This window comes from Antechinus flavipes, chromosome 6, assembly GCF_016432865.1.
Source record: "Antechinus flavipes isolate AdamAnt ecotype Samford, QLD, Australia chromosome 6, AdamAnt_v2, whole genome shotgun sequence".
Taxonomy (NCBI): domain Eukaryota; kingdom Metazoa; phylum Chordata; class Mammalia; order Dasyuromorphia; family Dasyuridae; genus Antechinus; species Antechinus flavipes.
Genome location: NC_067403.1, coordinates 204,314,440 through 204,337,722, shown reverse-complemented (window position 1 = coordinate 204,337,722; position 23,283 = coordinate 204,314,440). Strand labels below are relative to the sequence as shown.

The 23,283-nt window shown below is 33.9% G+C and overlaps 1 protein-coding gene across 1 annotated transcript in view; it reads right to left on the bottom strand.

Moving 5' to 3' along the window:
• TSG101 (tumor susceptibility 101) overlaps positions 1–23,283 on the bottom strand; it is an 81,107-nt gene that overhangs the window by 30,573 nt on the left and 27,251 nt on the right. Inside the window, exon 6 of the mRNA XM_051965455.1 lies at positions 2,640–2,706. Within this exon, the coding sequence (XP_051821415.1) occupies positions 2,640–2,706 (67 nt within the window). The remainder of the gene's footprint in view (positions 1–2,639; positions 2,707–23,283) is intronic.

Below are 23,283 nucleotides of genomic sequence, written 5' to 3'. Positions count from 1 at the left end.
AGAGTACCTAATAAGACTACTATCTTTATTTAACTAGGAAAATATGCTTGGCTGATGTAAACTACAACTAATTAGCCAAATTTTAAATTGGTCCATAAAAACTAAAATCAACAACAAAAACACTCTCGTCTTTAAAATCACAGAAGCAAATCTTACCAGATATCTATCAAGTCTAAGCCATAACTGCACCAGAAATATGTCCTCTTTACCCATATTTCCTATGGTCATTGACCATCTATCTGAAAACCACTCAGAGATGGATATTCACTACCTCAAGGTAGCCAGACTAAAGGGGATCATGGTTATTAAAATTTTCATGCTAAAATCCCCTCTCCCTAACTTCTATCCCCTAGTACTACTACTGCCTTTTAGAGTCAGGCAAAACAAGTCTAATCATGCTTATACAGAAGGGAGAATGACAGAAAGCTGGAAAAGTAGCATGGTTCTAGATTATAAAATGTCTTGAGTAGTATAAAAAGAAGTCTGAACTTTATTTGGCATATCAAAAGCAGAACTAGAAGATAATGTAAAGACGAGAAGGAAGGAAATGGAAATGGGAATACAGAAAGATAAATCTACTGGTGATAGGAATGAGAACAGAAGAGGAGGCCAATACAAGAAACATATGGAAGAATTATCAAGACTTATTATAAATGGATATAAGAAGCAATGAAGACTGAGTGAATGGTGACTACTGATCAAAATAGTCAAGTTAGAATGTAATGGAGAAATATAGTAATTAGAGATATAAAGGCCTTTAGAGAACCTGCAGGATAACCCTCTCAATTTATAAAAAGCCAAGACTCAGAGAGTTATAAATTTGCCCAAGATCACACAAGAAATCAGCAGAAACCCAACCCCAGGTCATGGAGGAAAAACCAGTTTTTGCATACTTTCTACACAGGAGGCTAAAGGAGATGAAAAGAGACAAGCCCACTGATTAAGAAATTATCTATGAATTTTAAGAGGTAATTTCAGTTTTAGCTTTAGGAATAGAAATTATATAACACAATTAGTCAAAAAGAATGAGCAAGTTGAAGTATTTGAGCAACTGTTCAATAAATATGGCCATTAAAAAGAAATAAGAAATGGCATGTTATCAAGATGGAACAAAGATTAATTTATCTAATTTTAGGATTGAGGTGACCATGGTTTGGGAAAGGGAAAGAAAGGCACACATACTAAAAAGGGAAAAAGCAAGCTGTGTTTAAAAAGGGAGCAACAAAACAAGGTCTTAGAGGAAAAATAGGATCAAAGACCTAGTTAGCAGGAATTTGCCTTAGCAAGTAGATACTCTTTTACTTTCCTTTGAGGAAGAGGTGAGTAATAATGCTGAGAAATAACAAGGATTGAGGAAACTCTTCAGAGGACTACAACCTTCTCAAAGACCTTCATAAACTTCTACTGAGAAGAGGACATCGGAAAATAAAGATTAAGATGTTTCAACATCAAATTTTAAATGTTGACTTTTTTTGCTTATGGACTATCAAATCATGATTTTGCTATCTATTAGTGGGAAAAGTTCAGAATCAGATGCAAATTGATCTTTGGTAAAGGCTTAATATAAGAAAAGACTTATCCTCAAACTTCATTCTTGGCATCATTTGTAAATTTTACTTATCCATGATACCTTAGCAATAGTAACTGTAATGTAATGTAATTACATTTTAAGTAATGTAAGTACAATGTGCAAAATCTGTCTGAGGGCTATGTGATATGAGATAACCTACAGAAAATAGAGATGACAGGAAATGATCACATAGTATGCTATATAAGAAAAAGTACTAGATTTGTAAGTAAATCTGGGCTTAAATCTTACTCTGCTACTTTCTTATGTGTGTGACCATAAGCAATTTGCTTAACCTCTTTGGGTCTCATCTTTCTCCTCCTCAAAAAGTGAGTTGAAGTAGATGATCTTAGTCTCTTTCAGCTCTAAATCCTATGACTTCTATGGAAAAAAATTATAACGCGGAGGGGAAAAAATGCAAGATGGACCAAGAAGTAAGGATAATGAACAAAAAGATGGATTATCCATGGGATCAAAAAATCAGATGTCAGTAAACCTAATGGGATGTCCAGCAATTTGGACAAAGTGGAAAGAATAAGATAGGATTGAGGATTCCTTTGTTCAACAGATCTAGACTTAAATGATATCAGATGCAAATATGAGTTGGAATCCATTGTATATTTAGATAACACAATGAATATCAATTCAAGGTAAGTCCCTAAGAATGTTGCATGTGAACCACCAGCAAGGATCATAAGAATTTGTAATAGCTTTTAAAAATCAATACAGAATTGCTTCCATAGAATTTTTAAAAAATGTTCAGTATTGCCATTCATTATTAATAGGAAGACAAGCTAAATCTCTTCTAAGTATTAAAACAACAACAACAATCACTACCCCCCTTCTTTGTTTTCCTTCAAGAAATACAGCATTTCTCCAGGGAGAGAAAAAGCTCCATTTTAATTAAATTTAGGTAATATGCAACAATTTGTTTAAGTTGATCAATTAGATTTAGGTCTATATAAAACCATTACTAACTTAATTAGCACATGTTAACTAGTAATTATTTAACAAAATTGAAATGACAGTAGAATTTCAAATAGCACCAACCAAAATATTGATCTTTTATTACCTGGGATTGGGAGGGTGTCCAGGAGGATATGGAGTCATTCCACTTGGCATACCTGGCATATAGGAAGCTAAACACAATTTAAACACTTCTTAATATCAAAATAAGGAATAGTATCTGAAAAACAACAACCACAACAACCACACACACACACACACATGCACGCACGCACCCCTCCCCAATCAAAACAAAATTTCATAAATGGTAAAAACAAAACCCACTGTAATAACAATGAAAATAGCTTTAATGCAAGCTGTAAGTACTTACAAATTAAAACCAGTTCTGACAGTCACTTTGTCCATCAAAAAATGGCATAAAACATAAAAAAGGTGATTTCTAATATGTCACGAATTTTCTTATTACTATATTAGATCACCAGTACTGTGCAAGAGTCCTTAGTCATAACAACTTCAATATAAATTATTCTTTACTCTAAAGGACTCTTATTGCTCTTGACTACTCAAACCTGACACTGGAACTGGCTCAGTTTAAAGGAAGGTTGTATTGCCCTCCTCTGGTTAGCAGTTAGCTATTAAAAAACTGGCCTTATCCAATTGCCTCGGGGGGAAAAAAAAAGTTTTATTTTATAACAGCAGCTCTTATTTTTGTAAAATTGTATAGCTAAAGTACTCTTACATATACTATCATATGTTTCTATCCACAATTATGGAATAGGTAAAACAAATAGCTGTTTTTCATTACTAACATGATCCTCTTATCACGATACACAGAAATGATATATTTCTATCATATCAACTAAAGAAACAATCTACTGCTATTATATAAAGTTACAAGCAAAGCAAGTTGAAAAAATATTTTTAACAAATTCTAAAGCTATGCCACTGGCAGTGACAAAATTTTGGAGTGACAGACTAAAAGTAAGTTGCAAATCGGGCTCAGATCTTAGAAATTATGCTCTTGGGAGTACAATTTTCTTATTTTTAAAACTCAGTTTCAACCACCCCGGTGAGTTCTCTTAATATCTTTACCATCACCCACACAATATCAAATAGGGGAAAAACACACCATTCACAGGTGAATAGTATATAAGCTCTTTACTAGAATTTAAAATCATTGTGGCAGATTGTGTCTTATTTATCTGCTATTTTCTCAGCATTGATTATATATGGACAATGTCTTCATTGTTATCTTTGGGGAATAATATTATTGTCCTGTACCATTTTTAATTTCTTTTTTCTTTCTTTCTTTCTTTCTTTTTTTGATTCATCCTTATTTGAAAGAAAATTTTAAAAGCACTTTTGATTCCACTGTTTTCCATCATGGATTTTTTTATCCCAGTACTTCATTCGATTAGGGCGAGGCACTTTTCTGAACTTTTAACTTCATAAATCTTCCTTATAAAACATATAGCTTTAATAAGATATCAGATTTCAAATATGGTGCATTGGAAAATCATGTCATTTTGTGTCTACTTGCTGTCTTTCAGTTTTATCTATAAAGGGCCCCAGTATAGTCTGGCTTTAACTGGGTCTCACGTAAAATTTTACAAATTTGTTTTCTTGTTTATTCTTGGAAAAACTTAAAAAGCAAATGAAATACCAGCTACTATTTCTGGGATCTTTCGAATCCCTCATTTTAAACCAGTATCTTAAATTTCACCCATTTCTTTTTATTATTTTTAATATCAATTTGTTTAAATAAGTTAGATTCAAACTATAAATAAATACTGTATTCTTATTTCTTTCTCTAATTTAATTTTTGAATATTACTTTAACCACTGAATGTGAACTGCTATTTTATTTATAATGTTAATATCAACAAAGATATGATATATATGAAGCATATTTGCTTCATTCTTTGGGGTATATACTATGTAGTTAAGAGCTCACATTAATAAATATGAAATGAATATTTTTATATATTAGTCTAAAAACTGATTCTCAGTCCTTTGATACTACAGTATCCCAAGGAATTATATAGGAGTTACACAGAACTGAGGGACACTTTAAATTCTTCTATGTTGTCATAGCCAAATAACTCATCACCTAATAGTTATCTTGTTAAACAAGAATAATAATCCAATATACATCATTTATTATCAGAATAGCATTAATCAAAGTTCACAATAAAATACTTTGCTGCTTTTAAGAGTTAAGTTTGCACAGCTGTTTGTGAAATACATGAGGATATATAATAGAAATTTAACTTAAAGAAAAGTAAAAATGTATTGTGCTGTTTTAGAGAATTAAAAAAAAATTTTTCCTTATGAATCATATTAGGAGAAAAATCAGAACAAAAGGCAAAAACCCCAAAAGGGAAAAAAAAAAAACCACAGGAAAAAAAGCAAAACACTTGTGTTGATTTAGCCTTCATCGTTCTTTCTTTAAAGAAAATCTAAATCATCACAGTTCAAATTTACGAAGCACCTCAAGATTTACAAATAAAAATGTGTTCCTTCTTGCTTTTTTTTTTTTTTTTTATAAATTGTGAAAAAAGCAAAGAATTCTGTAAAGAAACTGAGGCATAGAAAGATTAGGGGACCAGAGTCACATGGTATCAAAGTCAAGAATTAAAATTTAAGTCTCATGAAACAGAATCATGCTGCTAAGAAAGAGAAAATTTTTTTATTCCTTAGTATTTCTCTACTAATGAAAGCTATGCAAATAATTGTTTTTTGATTTAACATCTTGCTTTTGAAAGGTCATTGGTATGAATCAACAAAATGGGCAATATTTTCATTTAAGATATCCTGAGTTATCAAGAAAAAGTATTAAAATTCTACATATTTTATTTCTTTGGATTAAAGAACCCTATTATTCTTTTATCTAATAGATCAGAATAAAGAAGCATGGAAAATAAGAGAATAAAGGAGAAAAGAGCAGATGGACAAAATGGGAATTTAACAACAACAACAACAACAAAAACCATTAAAAAAAAACAAACCCTAGAAAGACAAAAATTAAAAATTCCTAATTAAACACCAAAAAAGAAATCCTGAAAATCAAAAGCTAAAAACAAAACCCAACAACAAATAAATATTATTTGATTAGGGAATAAGAATTAGGAGCTGTTTTTTTAAAAGCCCAATAAGCTAAAATGAAGAGAGAATTCACAATGAATGAAGAAATTTTAAAAATTATCAAAGAGTTATTTTGCCAAATTCTATGACAATAAAACTGACAAGCTAAATTAAATGGATGGATATTTATAAAAATGTAAATTGCCCAGATTTAGAAAATAGAAAATAGAGTACTTAACCCCAATTTAAAAGAAATTGAACATCTAAAACTAAAATCACAGCACCTTGATAACTTTACAAGAAAATTTTGCAAATATTAAGAAATGATTATTGTAATACTACAAGACATTTGAAAACTTGGAAGGAAAAAGTCCTACCAAATTCTTGTAACAGAAAAGGAAATCTTGATATTCATACCTAAGAAAGTCAAAAAATATATTAGCAAGACTAGAATAATGTATTTATAAAGATTTCACAAAATGACCAGGCTTGATTTACACCAGGAATACAGGGTTGGTTTAATATTATGAAAATTATAAGCATCACATTAGTAACAAAAACAACAAAAATCAAATGACTTTATCAACAGATGCAGAAAAGGCTTTTGAGAAGACTCAATCAATACCTAACCTACTGGTAAAAAGCACAGGGAATAAAAAAGCTTTCCTTATATTAATAAGTATTATTTATCTAAAACCAAGAGTCATCACTATCTGTACACCAAGCAGTATACTATGAAATGGAGATTAAAAAAAAAAAAAATTGTCTCTACCCTTAAAGGAGCTTACAATTACAAGAGGAAGACAACAAGCAGATATGTATAAACAAACTATAGACAGATTAAAAATGAAAAAAATTAAAAGGCAGGCACTAGGAATTAAGGACAAGATAAGATTTTCTATAGAAGGTGGGATTTTATAATAGAGTTGAATGTAGATTAGGAGGGAGAGTGGTTTTAGATATGGGGGACAGTCAAAGGAAAAAGCCTGGAGATGAAAGAATGTCTTGTTCATGCAACAGCCAAAAGGCCTATGATACTGAATCAAATAGTTATGGCAAGGAGTAAGGTACAAGAAAACTAGAGGGGGTGCTAATTATGAAGAACTCTGAAGGACTGAAGCAAATCTCCTGTCACTATTTTTCTTTCACAACATGGGCCAATTATTATGTTATAAGTGGTATTATGTCATGCTTTATCAATGGATGGGTGAAAAGCAGGAGGGAAAAAATTTGAAATTGAAAATTAAAAACTGAAATTTTTTTATTTGTTTCTGTAGGAAACAGGAAACCACAGGAGTTGATTGTTCTGCACTTTGGGGGCTGGCAGACATGGGTGATGAGAGCCTGAATCAAAATGGCAAAAGTATCAGAACAAAGAAGTGAGGCATATTCAAGAAAAGTTGCAAAGTAAAATCCAGAAGCCATGATAACATGGGATGGAGAGGGTAGGTATGAGAAAGAATAAGATGAGGATGATATCTGCAAATTGGAGCCAGGGAAACTGGGAGGATAATATTGTCCTTAATAGGAATACAGATGTTAAAAGGTAGAGAGAGGGTTTAAGGGAAATATGAGTTCAGTTTTGGAAATGCTGAGTTTAAGAAGTCTACTGGGTAGCTAGTTTGAAGTGTCAAAGAGATTACAAGACTAGAGGCCAGAGAAGGGACTGGGAGAGCATATAGATAAGGATTATCATAGCATAGAGATGGTAATTCAATTCAAAGAATTTATAATTATTTTATCACCATTACTATTGTGTGGGGCAAGTAATGTGATTTCTCAGAAACTATTTGCTAAAGTATGTGAAGCTTTAGGGCTCAATTTTGATTTCCTAGAAATCATGTGACCTTGAAGAAATTAAACTTGCCCTTTTGATTTCAGAGCTAGTGCTCTATCCCCTGCGCCATCTAGCTGCCCTGAAATGAAACTTTTTGTATAGTTACTTCATTTCTAGTCAACCCATTGGCATCTCACCCAACATATAAGGGAAAAGTAATGGCAAGAGCCAATCTAGACTAAAAGCTTTGCATAAGGGGATGTTTGGGAGGGGTTGGGTAGTGCTTGCTTATTTAACTGAGCTCTCCTCCTGTGAAATCAGCCTCCTCCTTATGGACATCCCAGAGTTAAGGATTGTCCCCTTCTCCCGAGATGCTAATAAAACCTTTCTACCTTTACTTTGAGAGATCTCCAAGTAGTCATTTTGGGTTAGGGTCTTTGCTCCCCACATACTATTTAATACAGTGTTAGGAATGCTAGCTATAGCAATAAATAAAAATAAATTGAATAAGCACTGGCAAATAGGAAACACTTATCATTTTTTGTAGATAACAAGATGGCTTACCTAGAGAACTTTAAGGAATTAACAAAAAAACCAAAACAATTAGCAGCTTCAGCAAAGTGTTCATTTGAAAACAAACCCATAAAAATCATTAGTATTTGTGTATCTTACCAAAAAATCCAGCAGGAAGAGGTAGAAAGAGAAATTTTATTTAAAATAACTCCAGATAGTATAAAATACTTTAGTCTACCACTAACAATTCAAATAAACATGATCCCAAAAGACTCTTCATACAAATAAATACATACCTAAATAACTAGTGAAATATGAACTGCTAATAGGGAGGTCAAGCTAATATGATGAAAATGTCAAATCTATCTAAATTAATTTAGTTATTTAGTCTTAAATCAACGAAATCACAAAAGGATTACAAAGCTAGAATATAATAAAAAAATCTAACAAAAGGTAAAGAATATAAAGGAAATTGAAGGAAAAAAAGTAGAAAGAAGCTTATCTATACCAAATTTCAAACTATATAACTGTAATTGTCAAAACCTTTTGGTATTGAATAAAAAACTTGTATTTTTATACACTCAATATACAGAAATTAATGAAGCCTAAGGTTTGATAAGCCCCCAAATTTGAGCTATCAGGGCAAAAGCACACTACCAAAAACTGCTGGGGAAAACTGGATGATAATCTGGCATAAACTGGGTATAGACCAATAATTTATATGGTATACTAAGAGAAAGAATAACATAAAAAAAATTAAAGTAGCACAAAAGAAACCACCTGTTGGATCTAAAGATGGGGGGAAAGTTTCTGACCAAAAAACAAATAGCAAGAGTTAGGAGATAAAATGGGATAATTCTTATTCCGTAAAAATTTAAAAATGTGTACAAATAAAATCAACACATTTAAAATTAGAAGGAGGCAACTGGGCAAATATTTGAGGCAAAATTTTCTAAATCTGTATTTCATTTCTAAGATATAGGGTACTAAATAAAATTTAAAAAATAAAAGACATTTTCAATTCATCAAAATCAATTTTCAGATTAAAATATCCAAGGCACATGCGTGACCCTGGGCCAAGTCACTTAATCCCAATTGCCTCAACAAACAAAACCAAACCAAACCAAAAAAAAAAAACACCCAAGCCATCAAGCCTTTAAAAAAAATGCTCTAGGGACAACTGGGTGGCACAGTGAATAGAGCACTAGCCCTGAAGTCAGGAATTCAAATTTGGTCTCAGGCATTTAACACCTCCTAGCTGTGTGACCCTGGGCAAGTCACTTAACCCCCAAATGCCTCAGAATTTTTTTTAAAATGCTCTAAATCACTAATAATCACAAAAATTGCAAATTGAAACCCTGAAGTGTTACCTCACACCTATCAAATTAGCTAACAAGACAAAGGAAAAATAACAAATGTTGGAGGAACCATGGGAAAACAGGTAGGTTAATATACTATTGAGAGAGCTGTGAACTAGTCCTACCATTCTGGCAATTTGGAACTATATCCCTAAAGTTAATAAACTATAGGTTTAAATATCAAAAACAGTTAAAAAAGGGGATGGGGAGGGTATGAGTAAAAATATTTATACAGCTGCTTTTCTGTGGAAAAGAACTGGAAAGAGGGAAGGGGAAGAAATAGCTAATATAATATAATAGCTAATATAATAATAGCTGATATAAGTTATAGATACATTTTCCCATATAAGATTTAAACAGTTTGATTTTATTATTAGAATAACTAGAATATTACCAGAATAACTGGTCTGTCTTATTTACCTTGTTTCTCTTGATACTTGTAAGTTAAAATTTCCATTCAGTTCTGGTCTTTTCCTTATTAATACCTCAAAGTCCTTGATTTCATTAAGTATCTCCCCTCTACCCTCTCCCTCCCATGCAGGATTGTATTTAGCTTTGTAGGATAAGTTATTCTTGATTGAAAACCCAGCTCCTCTGTTCTATACCCTTCAGTCTTTAAATGTAGAAGCTGATAAATTTTGCATTATCCTGTCACATTTACATTGTTCTTAGTTGTAGTATTTTCTCTGAGCTGGGAGCTTCAAAATTTGGTAAATTTTCATCTTGGGATCTCCTTTCAGGAAAAAAAAAATCTGTGGATTTTTTAAATTTCTAGTTTACCCTCTAGTTCCAAAAGTTCAAGGAAATTTTCCTTAATAATTTCTTGAAATACAACCAAGACTTTAAAAATCATAACCTTGAGCTTATACAAAAATGCTTACATTACTTCTCCCTCCATTTGTTTTCCAGGTCCATTTTTTACAATCAATGTTTTAAATTTTCTTCCATTTTTTTCTCTTTTGATTTGGTTTTATTATTTCTTGGTATCTTAGGAAGTCATCAGCCTTCCCCTTGCTCAATTCTAACTTTTTAAGGAGTTGTTTTCTAGCATTAAGTTTTTGGATTTCTTTCCCAATTGACTTGTTTTTTCATATTTTCTTGCATTTCTCTTTTTTTCCCCCTTAATTATTCCTCAATCTTATTTTTAAAGTCTTTTTAAAGCTCTTTTAAGAAAATTTTTGCTTAAAACCTTTGACATTTCTTTGAAATAGAAGCTATTTTAACTTCAATGTCTTGAGTTTGAATCCAGTCTCTTTCATAATAGTAGTGATCTACAATCATGTTCTCTTTTACTTATTTCTTTTTTTAAAGTGGCTTACTAGGTGTTATAAATAAATAACTATAATAATATATTATTTTATATATGATATACATATAAATATAATACAAATAATATAGTATAAATAAAAATATAAATTTTAAAAAAGATATATAGGTAGACCAGACAGACAGATGCCGTTAACCTTATGTTAGAGTTGGATTCTCATTTCAAGGTGTCTGGGATAATGTTTCAGGTTTCAGATTTTTTGGTGCTGTTGTTCTTTCTGAGCTGTCTAGGTACCTGACCTCAAGAACCTCCTCTGCCTTTGAACCTCGACCAGGGCCCTCAGCAATGCTGTCATTCCCAAAACTCTTTCCTTGCAATCCCTTCTAAGGCTGCAAGGTTCAGTGCATCTCTTTGCCCTGAACCAAAACCAAATATCTTGTTTTCCTGAGAAGGACCATAGATAACAGGCCCTCTTGTGATCACACTTACCTATGTGTACTAGCTCCACCTCACCCACAGCCAAAGACCATGTCTAGTCAGTTCACTTGGGCCCCATGTTTAGCAGAGAGCCCTGCAATCTTCCACTGACCAGCCACACTCCTCCCTCACAATGTGGAAATTAAGTTTATGTATCTGAGGCTGCTGCCTATACAGTAGACTCCAGTGTTTATATTGATTTGGTACCATCTGCAGAGTTATCTGTACTTTAATTAGGTCACATCACCATATGGGAAGGTCAGGTACTTCCTTATGTCCTTCCAAACTATCTTAGGCACTTTACTTGACTTAAAATTATTTCTGCAATTCTTAAGTTCACCTTGAAAACTTATTTTAAAGAATTGGGGGGAAGAGGAGGTTGGGAAAGCCAGATCACTTTCCTGCCTTACTCTGGCATCTTCCCAGAATCTTCCTCCAGAAAGTTATAGTTAAAAATCTGGGATAAAGGGAAAAATAACTTTTTTTAAAAAAATTACATAATAATTTTTATCCTTTAAAATTCTATTTCAGGCCACTATTTTTTGGTCTTTTATCTTCACAGTGCCTTACTTTCTTTAGCCTGCACATGATAAAGTACAGGAAGTCTCCTCTAAGCAAATTTTCTCTACCAATATAGATCTGCAACTTAAAGTCAGGAACTGGAGATTTAAGTCACTCTTACTAGGTCACACAGCCAATAAGCACATCAGTAGACTTGTTTCTTTTTCTATCCATTGTACTATGCTGTCTCTCCCAAACACTTTTAAAAAATAATCATCACTTAAAAGAGTGTTCCCCTCAAAGAGTATTCTTCAAGGGAAAATCTCTATATCAAAATAAATGAAAAAATCTATCTTTTAAGATAAAGAAGTTTTAAATGCTTAAAGCACTGCAAAATCTGCCTAAGGAATTCAGTTAAATGTCATACTGAGGATTTCACTTAAACTAGATAAAGGTCTAATAATGCTGTTTTTAGAGAAAAGTTTGTTTAGTAATAAACAATATTAGTCACCAAGAAAGTTTCTGAAGTAATTTTCTTTTGATTTAAATGGTCAGTTTTCAATTGGTTATCATTTGAATAAGAAGCAATGAGGAAAGAAATAATATTAAGCATATCCTGATTTTGGATCTTCCTTTTGATGCCAATATGGTCCCTTTAAGAACTGATTTCTTTCTTTCTGATTCCCAACCCCTCCTAGTAGATGCATTATCAATCCAAGAAGCTAGGACCTTTTTTGATTCACAAATCCTGGTCCCTTTGAATTCCAATAGAAGATCAGGGCCTGTCCCAGCCTCACTCGGATCTGAGCCAATTTGGGACTCCACCCACAGGCCACTCCAGTTGAATCTCTCATTATAAAGGAGTTAAGCTGGAATCCTCTCTTTGCAGAGATTCCAAACATTCCAGCCTTACGCCTGGCACGCTAGGACCCTCAGTTGACAGGAATCCCGTGACTTGACAACTGCTTTTGCAGGGGTCAAAACCCCTGATCTCAGCAACTGAAGATCCAAAAAAGTCTTGCCACCAAAACCCTAAGAATTGCCAAATGCCTCACCACCAGAAATGGATAAAATCTCAGCAGTGCAATTAATGGAATAGCTAATAGGTGTAGAGGACAGAGTGCCAGACTGGGAGTTAAGAAAATTTATCTCTTCTTGAGTTTAAATCTGGTTTCAAATCCTTACCAGCAGTCTAATCTTGGGCAAGTTTACATAAATGTTTGCCTCAGTTTCCTCATCTGTAAAAGGAGCTGGAGAAGGAAATGGCAAACCACTACCATATCTTTGCCAAGAAAACCCCAAATGGAGATGTAAAGAATTGAACACAACTGAAGATATGCAAATAACATTAAAGGAAATGCACCAACATGTGCTAATGCCTTAAGGTTTTTCCATCTAATTGGCAAATGAAACCTCTCATATGTGTTGGCTACATTAAAATAGATAAGTCTTACTTTTTTTCTACTTGTATCACTAACACTTAAGCACAGTACTTTGCAAATGGTAAATGCTTAATAAGTGCTTTTTCATTCCTTCACTAAGAATAATTTGTTGAACTAAATTAAAAAACAAATAAACAATTTTTACTTATATATTTATTATTTGTTTGTATATTGATATATAATATATACAATGTGATATATATCATATTAGCATAATATAATAATTATAATATATATTTATTATTTATATAAAAATAAGCTTAATAAATACTGGATATATAAGAGTGCAAATGATGTCATTAAATACACGTATGATTAAAAAAAAGGACAGGCTAAACACAGATGAAAGGAGATAATTGATGGACACTGTGCTCCATCACTCTTGTCACCACACTATCAGAAGACAAAAAAGGTGGATCATCAATGCTGAACTTGGAATAAGAGAACAATTCCCACCTACATGAGATCACTGCTCCAGCAGCATTATAGTACAGTTTCATATCTATAACTCCTTTTTTTCCTGACTAATTGGGTAATTTCATCAGTATAAGAAACTTCCTTGTCTGATAAAGAGGCAACCTTCCCTACAACTTATTTATATAGTCTTAGAAAGCTTTTGGGGGCATTGAAAGATTAAATGACCCGTCTAGGACCACACAGTCACTAAGGGGCAAAGAAGCATTCACCTTGGGTATTCCCAATTTTGAAGTCATTTTTTTTTTCTGTTAAGACATTTTGCCACCTCTGCTTATATTTAAGTACCTCTTTATAGGCTAATTATATGTAATCTTGGGATACTTTAACTTAAAACAATCTTATTTGATTAGGCACAATTATCACTAAAGATGAGAATAGTAATTTCAGAAATAATTCTCCCAAGATCAGTCCAAAACCTTCTTTCTCTCTTCATTTCCTTTCCATACCAAAACATGGAACCATTTAAAAATAGAGAAGCTATTTAATAACCCAGTTATCTATACTAGTTTACCAACGATGATTATTGTTTAATTGAAACTCATTCATATTGATATTTTACTTCAAATAGGTATTTAATCAATTTCAGGCATCATAAAAGAAATAGGTGGGGCTTAAAAGTGTCCCAAAATTACCAAAATGGCCTAGTTACTTCTACATGGCCTTGCACTATGCCCCATGTCATGAAAGGTAAACATTTATCAAAATTGTGGAACTAAACATGCTTCTTATAGTCTGGAAGCCAAACAGATCTAAATGCCAATGAAAGCCTATGGGGCAATAATCAAGAATAGACTGGAAAAATGGGCAGTTCATAGATATGTTTAATAACTAATATAATAATTAAACGAGCAAAATCTTAACAAGGCTAAATTGGGGGGGGGAGCCTTTCCCCCCCCCCAATAGCAACAAAAAGAAAACATTTGCAAAATAAAATATTACTCTTATGTAGCACCTATTCACATCATGATTTCTAGGTAGTTTGGCAATATTGCAATATCCCTAGGAAGTCTAATTTCTTGAAATAAGCAGTACTGCTCATTTACTCAACCATTTTGCTTCCTATCAAATACTAGACTTAAGTATAAAGCTAAAAACCAAAACTCTTGCCTCCAAGAAAAGTTTGATGACCAAGAGAGAGAAATAGGGGAACTTGTCAGTGTTTTTAATGTTGCTGATTCTAGCAAACTATTTGATGAACTTCACTTTTCTCTCCCAAAATGCCGGGGAAAGTTTTGCTTTTTGAGCCAAGAAAAGCATTTTGTGGCCCTTCCGAAATCACATGCTGTACCTAATAGACTCCCTTATCCTGCTACTGTATGTATCAGTACTATCAGTGTTATGGTCCAGAACTCTGAACTTGAAACAAAGGATTCTTACAGGATGCTAAGTCAGTGGAATTGATAGAGACAAAGGTTACCTAGTTTAGCATGGTTCAGTATGATTGATTTAATCTTACAACAAATAATGGTTTCCTAGTGATATAATGATTGGTTTATACTCAGTGTAGAGCATATAAGCTAGGAGCCTCAGTCAGGATTCACTTGGAGAGATTCACAGAGACAGAGAAAACAAGTGCACTAGAAGCTCTCGAAGCCAAAGAGATAGAAATTCATTTCCCCTTCAAGTCAAGCTCCTGGTGGCAGACCTTGCCTCCTGCACTTTCCCCACTAAGACCAAGGTCAGACTGAAAAGCTCTCCAGAAAGCTGCCCAGCATCAGGCAAAGAGATAATAAAGGATTTGGACTTTAACCCCTGGCTGTTCTTGTGGTGATTACTGAACTGAAAGGAAGGCTGCTCCAGAGACTCCCAAGGAGAACCAAATCAAAAGAACATTACATTTTGGCGCCCCATATTGGGCACCAAAATGTAAAGTTCTCTAGTTTGGTTTCTTGGGAGTCTTTGAGAGCAGCAGCCTTCGTTTCAGTTTAGTAATCACTACACGAGTAGACAGCAGTTAAAAATCCAAATCCTTTATTATCTCTTTCAAAGTCTTGTCTTCTTACCTTTAGCTTTCTTAAAGGCCTCTCTCTTTCTCCTTGGTTCTGAGAGCTTGAGCTCCTACCTGTCTTCTCTGCACTCTGAATCTCTCCAAATGAATCCTGGCTGAGGCTCCTAGCTTATATGCACTACACTGAGTATAAACCAATCATTATTATCACTAGGAAACAATCATTTGTTGTAATATTAAATCAATCATACTGAACTTAGAGGACTTATTAATCACCATGGTAAACTAGACAACCATTGTCTTTATCAATTCTGCTGAATTAGTACCTTGTTTCAAATTCAGAGTTCTGACCCATATGACAATCAGTTTCTAGCTTACATGATAGTTTTTAATTCATATAGGTACCAATGTTTCTCATCTTCTATTTTGTTATTACTTATAATAGTTTCTTCCATTCCTTTAAAATATATATATATATAGGTTTCATTTTAGTTTCGATCTGGATCCCTCCCTTCTAATCCCACATTAGAGAAGGCCATCATAGATACGCACACACACTATACAAACTTCTAGTTATCAGTTCTTTATTTGGAAGTAGATATCATCTTCCTTGATAGTTCCTTCCTAGTAGGTTTCAATAATTACAATACTCAAAATAACTTAGTCAAACAATATTGCTATTACTGTACACAATGTTCTCTTGGATCCACTCATTTCACTTTTCATTATTTCATTCAAGTCTTTCCATGCTTTCCTAAAAAAACCAATCTGCTCAGCATTTCTTACACCACAATAGTATTCCATCAGAATCATATATCACAACTTCTTTAGCCACTCCCCAAGTGACAAGCATCCCCTTGATTTCTAGTTTTTTCCCCAAACAAAAAGAGCTGCTATAAATTTTAGAACATATAGGTTATTTTCATTTTTTTCCTGACTACCTTGAGAAAGAGATCTAACAGTGCTATTACTAGATCAAGAGTGTACGGTTTTATAACTCTTAGGACATTAAGGTCAGATTGCTCTCCAAAATGATTGGATCAGTTCACAGTTCCACCAATAATATTTGTTTCCTAATTTTTCCACATCCCCTCCAACATTCATTTGTGACTTTCCTTCTTTTATTTTTCTATTATTTTAGCCATCTGAGAGAGTGACATCTCAAAGTTGTTAAAATTTGCATTTCTTTAACAACTTTTTCCATATGATTATACATAGCTTTGATTTCTTTATTCACAAACTGCCTATTCATATCCTTTGGTCATTTATCAACTGGGGAATAACTCATATTCTTAGAAATTTGACAAAGTTCTTGATATATTTGAGGTAAGACTTTTAACCAAGAAACTATAAATGATGTAAGATACTAGACTATACCCAATTTCTGTTGATCTGTTTTCCAGTTTCCCCAACAATTTTGAACAGTGAATTCTTGTCCCCAAAGCTTAAATCTTTATATTTGTCAAACATAAGATTACTATAATCATTTACTACTGCATATTTTATGTCTACATTGTTCCACTGCTCTGTTCATCTATAGTTTTGATAATTACTGCCTTATAACAGTTTAAGATCAGGGATTGCTAAATTGCCTTCCTTTATCTGAAAGCCCTTTATTTAATTCATTAGGAATCCATTTTCTTTTTTTCTTTATGCAGGATTTACACTCAGCTTTGCTGGTCAAGTTATTCTTGGTTGCAAACAGCAACTCCTTTGCTCTTCAGAATATGTTCGATGCCTTTCAGTCTTTTAATGTAGAAGCTGCTAACTCTCCTGTTATTCTAATTGTAGCTCCACAGTAATTAAATTGCTTCTAGCATTTTCTCCTTGATGTGGGAACTATGAAACTTGGCTATAATGTTCCCCTGAGTTTTCATTTGGGATCCTTTCAGGTGGTGATTAGTGGATTTTCAATTTCTATTTTCCGCCTCTCTGCCCCTCAGAGCCTCTACACCAAAGCTGTCACCCCAAATGCTCTTCCTTTTTGCAGTCTTTCCTGAGGATGCAAGCTTCAGCTTGCCTAGGTACAAGAGACAGGGTCTCCACTCTCTTGGGAATCACCACAACCAACCAAGTCCTGTCCCTCTGCAACCACACTCAACAGCATGTACTCACCCTTCCTGTCCACATATATAGCATGGGACGATGTCTGGTAGGTGTCCAGTGCAGCAAAAATTCCTGCAATAGTCCCTTGATCAGCCTAGCCATTTGTGCTCAAAAACTCATGGGTTGAAAGATCCTCAAGCTGAGACTTCTGCATACATGGCTGTTTCCAGGGCTTGTGGTTTGTTGATTCTATGTCTGCACTTCAATTGGGCCAGATCACTACTCTGGGAGGTTAGATCTTTCCTAATAATCTTTCAAGTTGCCCTAGGCTAGACAACTTCTTTACTCCCATTTTAAATTATTTCTACCACTTCAACATTCACTTTGAGACCTTATTTTAAATGATTTTTAGAGGGGGGAAGAGTCGTGTAATTTCCTGTTTTATTTTGCCACATTCCCAGAAACCACCTATTTTTTTCCATCAGCAAAAATCTACCTTCTCTCCTCCCTACCTTTAATTTGAAAACCAAATAAAAGCAAAACTGCTATAAATACAATGAGAAAACAAAACAAATTTCCACATTGATCATGTTTAAAAGAATACACACACACTTACTTCTCCATCAGGAGGTGGTAAACATGTTCCATTATTAGTTCTGTTATGATGGCTTGCCAACATGCTCATCAAAAGATCGCAAATTTTCTAAAGCTGTTTGCCTTTACAATCTTGTTGGCATATAAATGTCTTTGTTTTTCATTCCACATCAACTAATGTAAGTTTTCTTGTGTGAAGACTGGGTTACCACCCTGGATACCTTAGAATCAGCCAGTCAAGATAAGCAAAAGTCCCTGGTCTTTATCCTTGGTCTTTAAAGGTAGAAGTGAATTGGATGGACACAGAATCTGCACAACCTCCTTCTTCCTCATCTACTGCCAAGTCTCACTCCATCCTCTAGTCCAGGGGTCCTCAAACTTTTTAAATAGGGGACCAATTCACTGTCCCTCAGACTGTTGGAGGGCCGGATTATAGTAAAAACAAAAAGTTTGTTTTGTGGGCCTTTAAATAAACAAACTTCATAGCCCTGGGTGAGGGAGATAATCATCCTCAGTTGCCGCATCTCACCTGGGGGCCTTAGTTTGAGGACCCCTGCTCTAATCCCTCCTACAATTCTCTGTATATACCAATTATCAAGCCAGCACAGGATAGTGGGAAGGGCCATTTTCCAAGCATATGCTTATAGAGTATTGTCCAATCAATAATTAGCCTTAAGTGCTCGGTTGTCCAACCTCAGTGCATTAACTCAAGAGTTTCAGCCCTTTACAAGACTGCATTAGGTTTCTCTGAAATCCACATTCTTTTATCATTTCCCCAAAGCTTGCATATTGCTCTACCACAAGTATCTCCACAGCAATATATCCTCCACTAAACTGCAAGTGAACAAAGTCAAGGTCTACCCATGTCATCACCCTGTCACCCCCACCCAACTCACTGTAAATAAAGAATTTCAGATGTCTTTTGATCACTTCCAGGGTCAAATATAAAATCCTCAGTTTGGCTTTTAAGTCTCTGCTCAAATCACCCCCATCCCACCAAATCAAACTCCAGGAACATTTGCTTCCCTACTGTTTCTCCAAGAAGATACTTCCATTTCTTGAATCTGGACATTTTCACTGTCTCCCATGTACAAAACATTCTCCCTCTTCATGTCTACCTCTTGGCTTCCCTAAAGTTGCACTTGTCTATAAAGCTTTCCTGTGAATTTCCTAAGAATGGGGACTTTTACCTTTCTTTGTATCCCCATCCCCAGTGCCTAGCAAATAATGGGTACTTAATAAATGTTTAATTGATATCTATATATAATTCTTATTTAATCATTCCCCAACTAGTAGACTCCATCAGATTTCTATTCTTTGTCACCCTCAAAGAAAATTATAAATACTGTTATACATCCTTGAATTAAACTTTGCTTTGCTTAGGAATAATGGCTCCCTAACCTAGCCTTCTTTTAAACTCTTCCTTTTCCTCTGTTGAGTGAAATATATTTCCGTGCCTGTGTGTGTGTGTTGTTTCTGAAAGTGACCAGTTCAGGTGACCAGTTCAGGTGTGAATAAAGCTTAAGAATTAGCCATCTCCCCAAACTCCTTGTTTCTTACAGGTACCAACTTGTACAGACTATGTGGATTAATTCTTCCTAACTTTCCTTTCCCACCTCATTTTCCACTTTATTCTCCCCTCCTTTCTTTCCATTCTTCTCATAAAGACAAACTATAGCAGTTGGATAATGCAGTGCCATGAAATCAGGGGGACTCGAGTTCAAATCCAGCCTCAGATAATTAACAATTAGTAGCTGTGTGACTCAGGGCAAGCCAACCCCAATTGCCTTGCAAAAAAAATTTTAATTTGTTTTAAAAAGACTTAAGAAAAGCATTCCCAGAACTTGTCTAATTAGACTCCCTTTATTTTCTCATGATGGGGTTCAGTGGAGACACATATATCACCTTCCCTTATTAGAATGTAAGCAGTATGTCTATTATTTACTCTCCTATTACTGTTGTATTTAACTTTAAAAGTTTTTCTTAATTCCTGTATTTGAACTTCAAAGTCTATCTTCAGACCTGGTCTTTCCTTTCAGGAATGCTTGAAAACTTCTTATTCAAAAATCCATTTTAATTCGTGCAGAATTACATTCCATTTTGCTAGATAAGTTATTTTTGGCTATAATCATGTATTACATGTAATTTGCCTTCTGAAATGTGGTATTCCAAACTCCTTGATCCTTTTAAGTCATAGCTGCTTATATCATTCTGATCATGGTTCCTCCATGCTTGAATTTTTTTCTTTCTGGTCATTTGCAGAATTCTTTGATCTAAAAGCTTTAGATTTAGGCTATGATGTTCCTGGAAGTTCCCATTTTGATGTTCCTTTTAGAAAGAACATAGTGGGTTCTTTCTATTTCCATTTTGTTTTCGGTTTCTAAAAGATCTGGGCATTTAAAGAATGTCTGAAACAGTATCTGGGCTCTTGTTTTGGTCATGTCATTAAGAGAGTCCAAAGATCCTTCATTTTTTCCCTCCTTAATCTGTTTTCCAGGTCAGTTGTTTTGGTTATGGCACACTTTACATTTTCTTCTATCAATCTCCTCCCCCCCCCAAAAAGCATTTTGATTTTGTTTTAATCTTTCTTGTCTTATGAAATCATTAGCTTCTAATTGTCCATTTTAATTTTCAGGGAGTTTGTTGTTCAGGCAAAGTTTGCAGCTCTTCTGCCAAGCTACTAGTTGTTTTTCCATTTCTCCCTTCCATAGCTTTAAATTGATTATCAGCCAGCATGAAGTTCTTTTGGTTTAGTGGCAGTACAGTAGGATACTTTTTGGTCTGGAATTTACCTCCTTGTTATTTTTCCACATGGTCTATATTGAATTAAAGAACAAAGGCAGGAAAGTATAGCCGAAGGGCCAAATCTATGGACTCAAGAATGATTTACATATTTTTAAATATAACAAAATTTCCCTAAAAAATGTAAAAAACCTTTTTAGCTAGGTTAAAAGCTATGGGTATAAAAAGCTCAAATTGAGATCCCACAGTCTGCTCTCAAGGTCTGAGACATACTTTTGATATTTCCTTCTCAACTTGCTTCTGCCCAGAACCTGTAAGTGTTTCCTATCCCAGAATAACTGTTTCCCACACCTAACATGGGGTCTTCTGTGCCCCATATGAATCTGGGATCTATTCTTGCTCCATCAAACAACTTCTCCCTGCACTGGAACACTCCATTCTACCCATTCCTGGCCAGACTTCTGACTTCTGTCAACCTATATTAGAAAGACTATGACTTTTTCTTTGATTTCTCCACCAGTTATTTGATTGGATATATTTCTAGATGTTAGAAGTTTTTTGTTTGTTTTAGGGGCTCATTATGCCTCTTCCTGATTCTACAAGATCTTGGCTCAAACCTCAGAACCTATAACCTTCTGAAGCAGCTTATTCCACTTTTGAATAGCTCTGATAACTAGCAAATCATCCTTATTAAAGTCCAAATTTGCTTCTTTGCAAATTTTACATAGTATACTTAATTCTTCTAAAGCCAAGCAGAGTAAGTCTAATAGCTCTTTTCCAGGGGATGCCATTCAAATGCTTAAATGCTTCTCTTCTATAGATGCAGCTAAGTATCACCTCTATACAAAACTTTTCCTGGTCCCCTGTCAAATGCTAGTGCATTTTCTCCCTAATTATTCTTTATTTTGTATGTTGTTCTAACACACACACACACACACACACACACACACACACACACACGTTCAGAGTTTTGTCCACAAAGTGTAAGCACATTTTACTCTTAATAAGACACTTAAGTGTCTTATTCTAATCAGTACTGCTATTATCTAGTATAATTATGGTACATAGCAGGTACTTTAAACAATACTTGTTAGCTGCTGCCTGATCAAGGCTAAAGATCTTTAGTTCCTTCTATCAGTTTTTATATGGCATTATCTCAAAGTCCTTTTCCACACTGATAACTCTCTCTTGTATATTTTCTAACTAAAATGTGATGTTCAGTATATATGAATATTCTAGAAGTAGTTTGACCAGGGCAAAAATAAACAAGGACCATTACCAAAGAACACAAAAGCCAATTTTTGACTGCCACATTATGGGATCTTTAGGTTTGTTAAAATACTTGTTTTATTTGCAGACAAACTGTCCTTACTTATCATGGCTTCCTCGGCTTATATTTCTGAAATTAATTTCAAGAACCCAACTATAGAGTTTTATATTTATTAAATTCAGTCATGTTCTAGTCTACTGAAGTTTTTATGAATCTTGATTCTGCTATTCATTATATTAACTATTATCCTTTCCAGCTCTTTACTATCTGCAAATTTGAAAAAAAAAAAAAAAAAAAAAAGCCTTCTGACTTCCTATGTCAACCTATATTGGAAAGACTATGACTATGTTTTTATCCAAGTAATCTATAAAAATCTTAAATAGCAAAAAAAAAAAAAAAAAAAAAGAGGACATAGCATTTCATAATTGATTTTTTTTCAGGCAGGCATCAAGTCCAGCCATTCAATCAACTCTGAAATTATGTAGTTATTCTATTATCTTTTCCATAAGAATAACATGAAAGGGGAGAGCTAAATGATTTGCTAAAACAGTAACAGAAGCTAACATTTACACTACTAGCAAATGCTGCAAAATACTTTATATAAATATGTTAACTCATCTGATCCAAGTAAAAACAATGACTAAAAAACATAACAATTAAAATCAACAATTCAATAACCAATCAACTTCAAAGGAAGAACAAGAGAATAAAAATTTAGCTCAAGATTGCACAACATGCCTAACTAGCAGTTCTCTTAACCAGTGACTATTCTTGATAAATCTAGAATTAATGTTAGCACTAAATTTTAGAAAGGCACCAGAAGAACTCCAATACAGACCTATTCTTTCTATTTTATCATACTGCCCTTGACAGAAAACTGGGACCCCAAGCAATCAAAGCTCTAAAATGATGTTTGGGCATAATAATTCTTTTTTACTCTTTCACAAGGAAAGATTATAAAGCATTTCTTATCAACTGCGGGAAAAATTATTTTTCTTTTGTCACTCTTAAGTGAAATCTTCTTTGTATAAAAATTTATATAGACTCTCACAATGAGTGTGTGTATGTATTTCAGAAGTCATTTGGAAATCATATGTTAAGAAGTCACTTCAGAAGTCATATGTTAAGGATGTACAGAAATAGGCTAAGCAGCAAAGTACTAAACATCCATAACGGAATCAGGAGAGTTCACACAATACAAATCAAAGAGATAAGCATAGTAAACAAATTAAATTTGCTTTAAACAGAAACCATA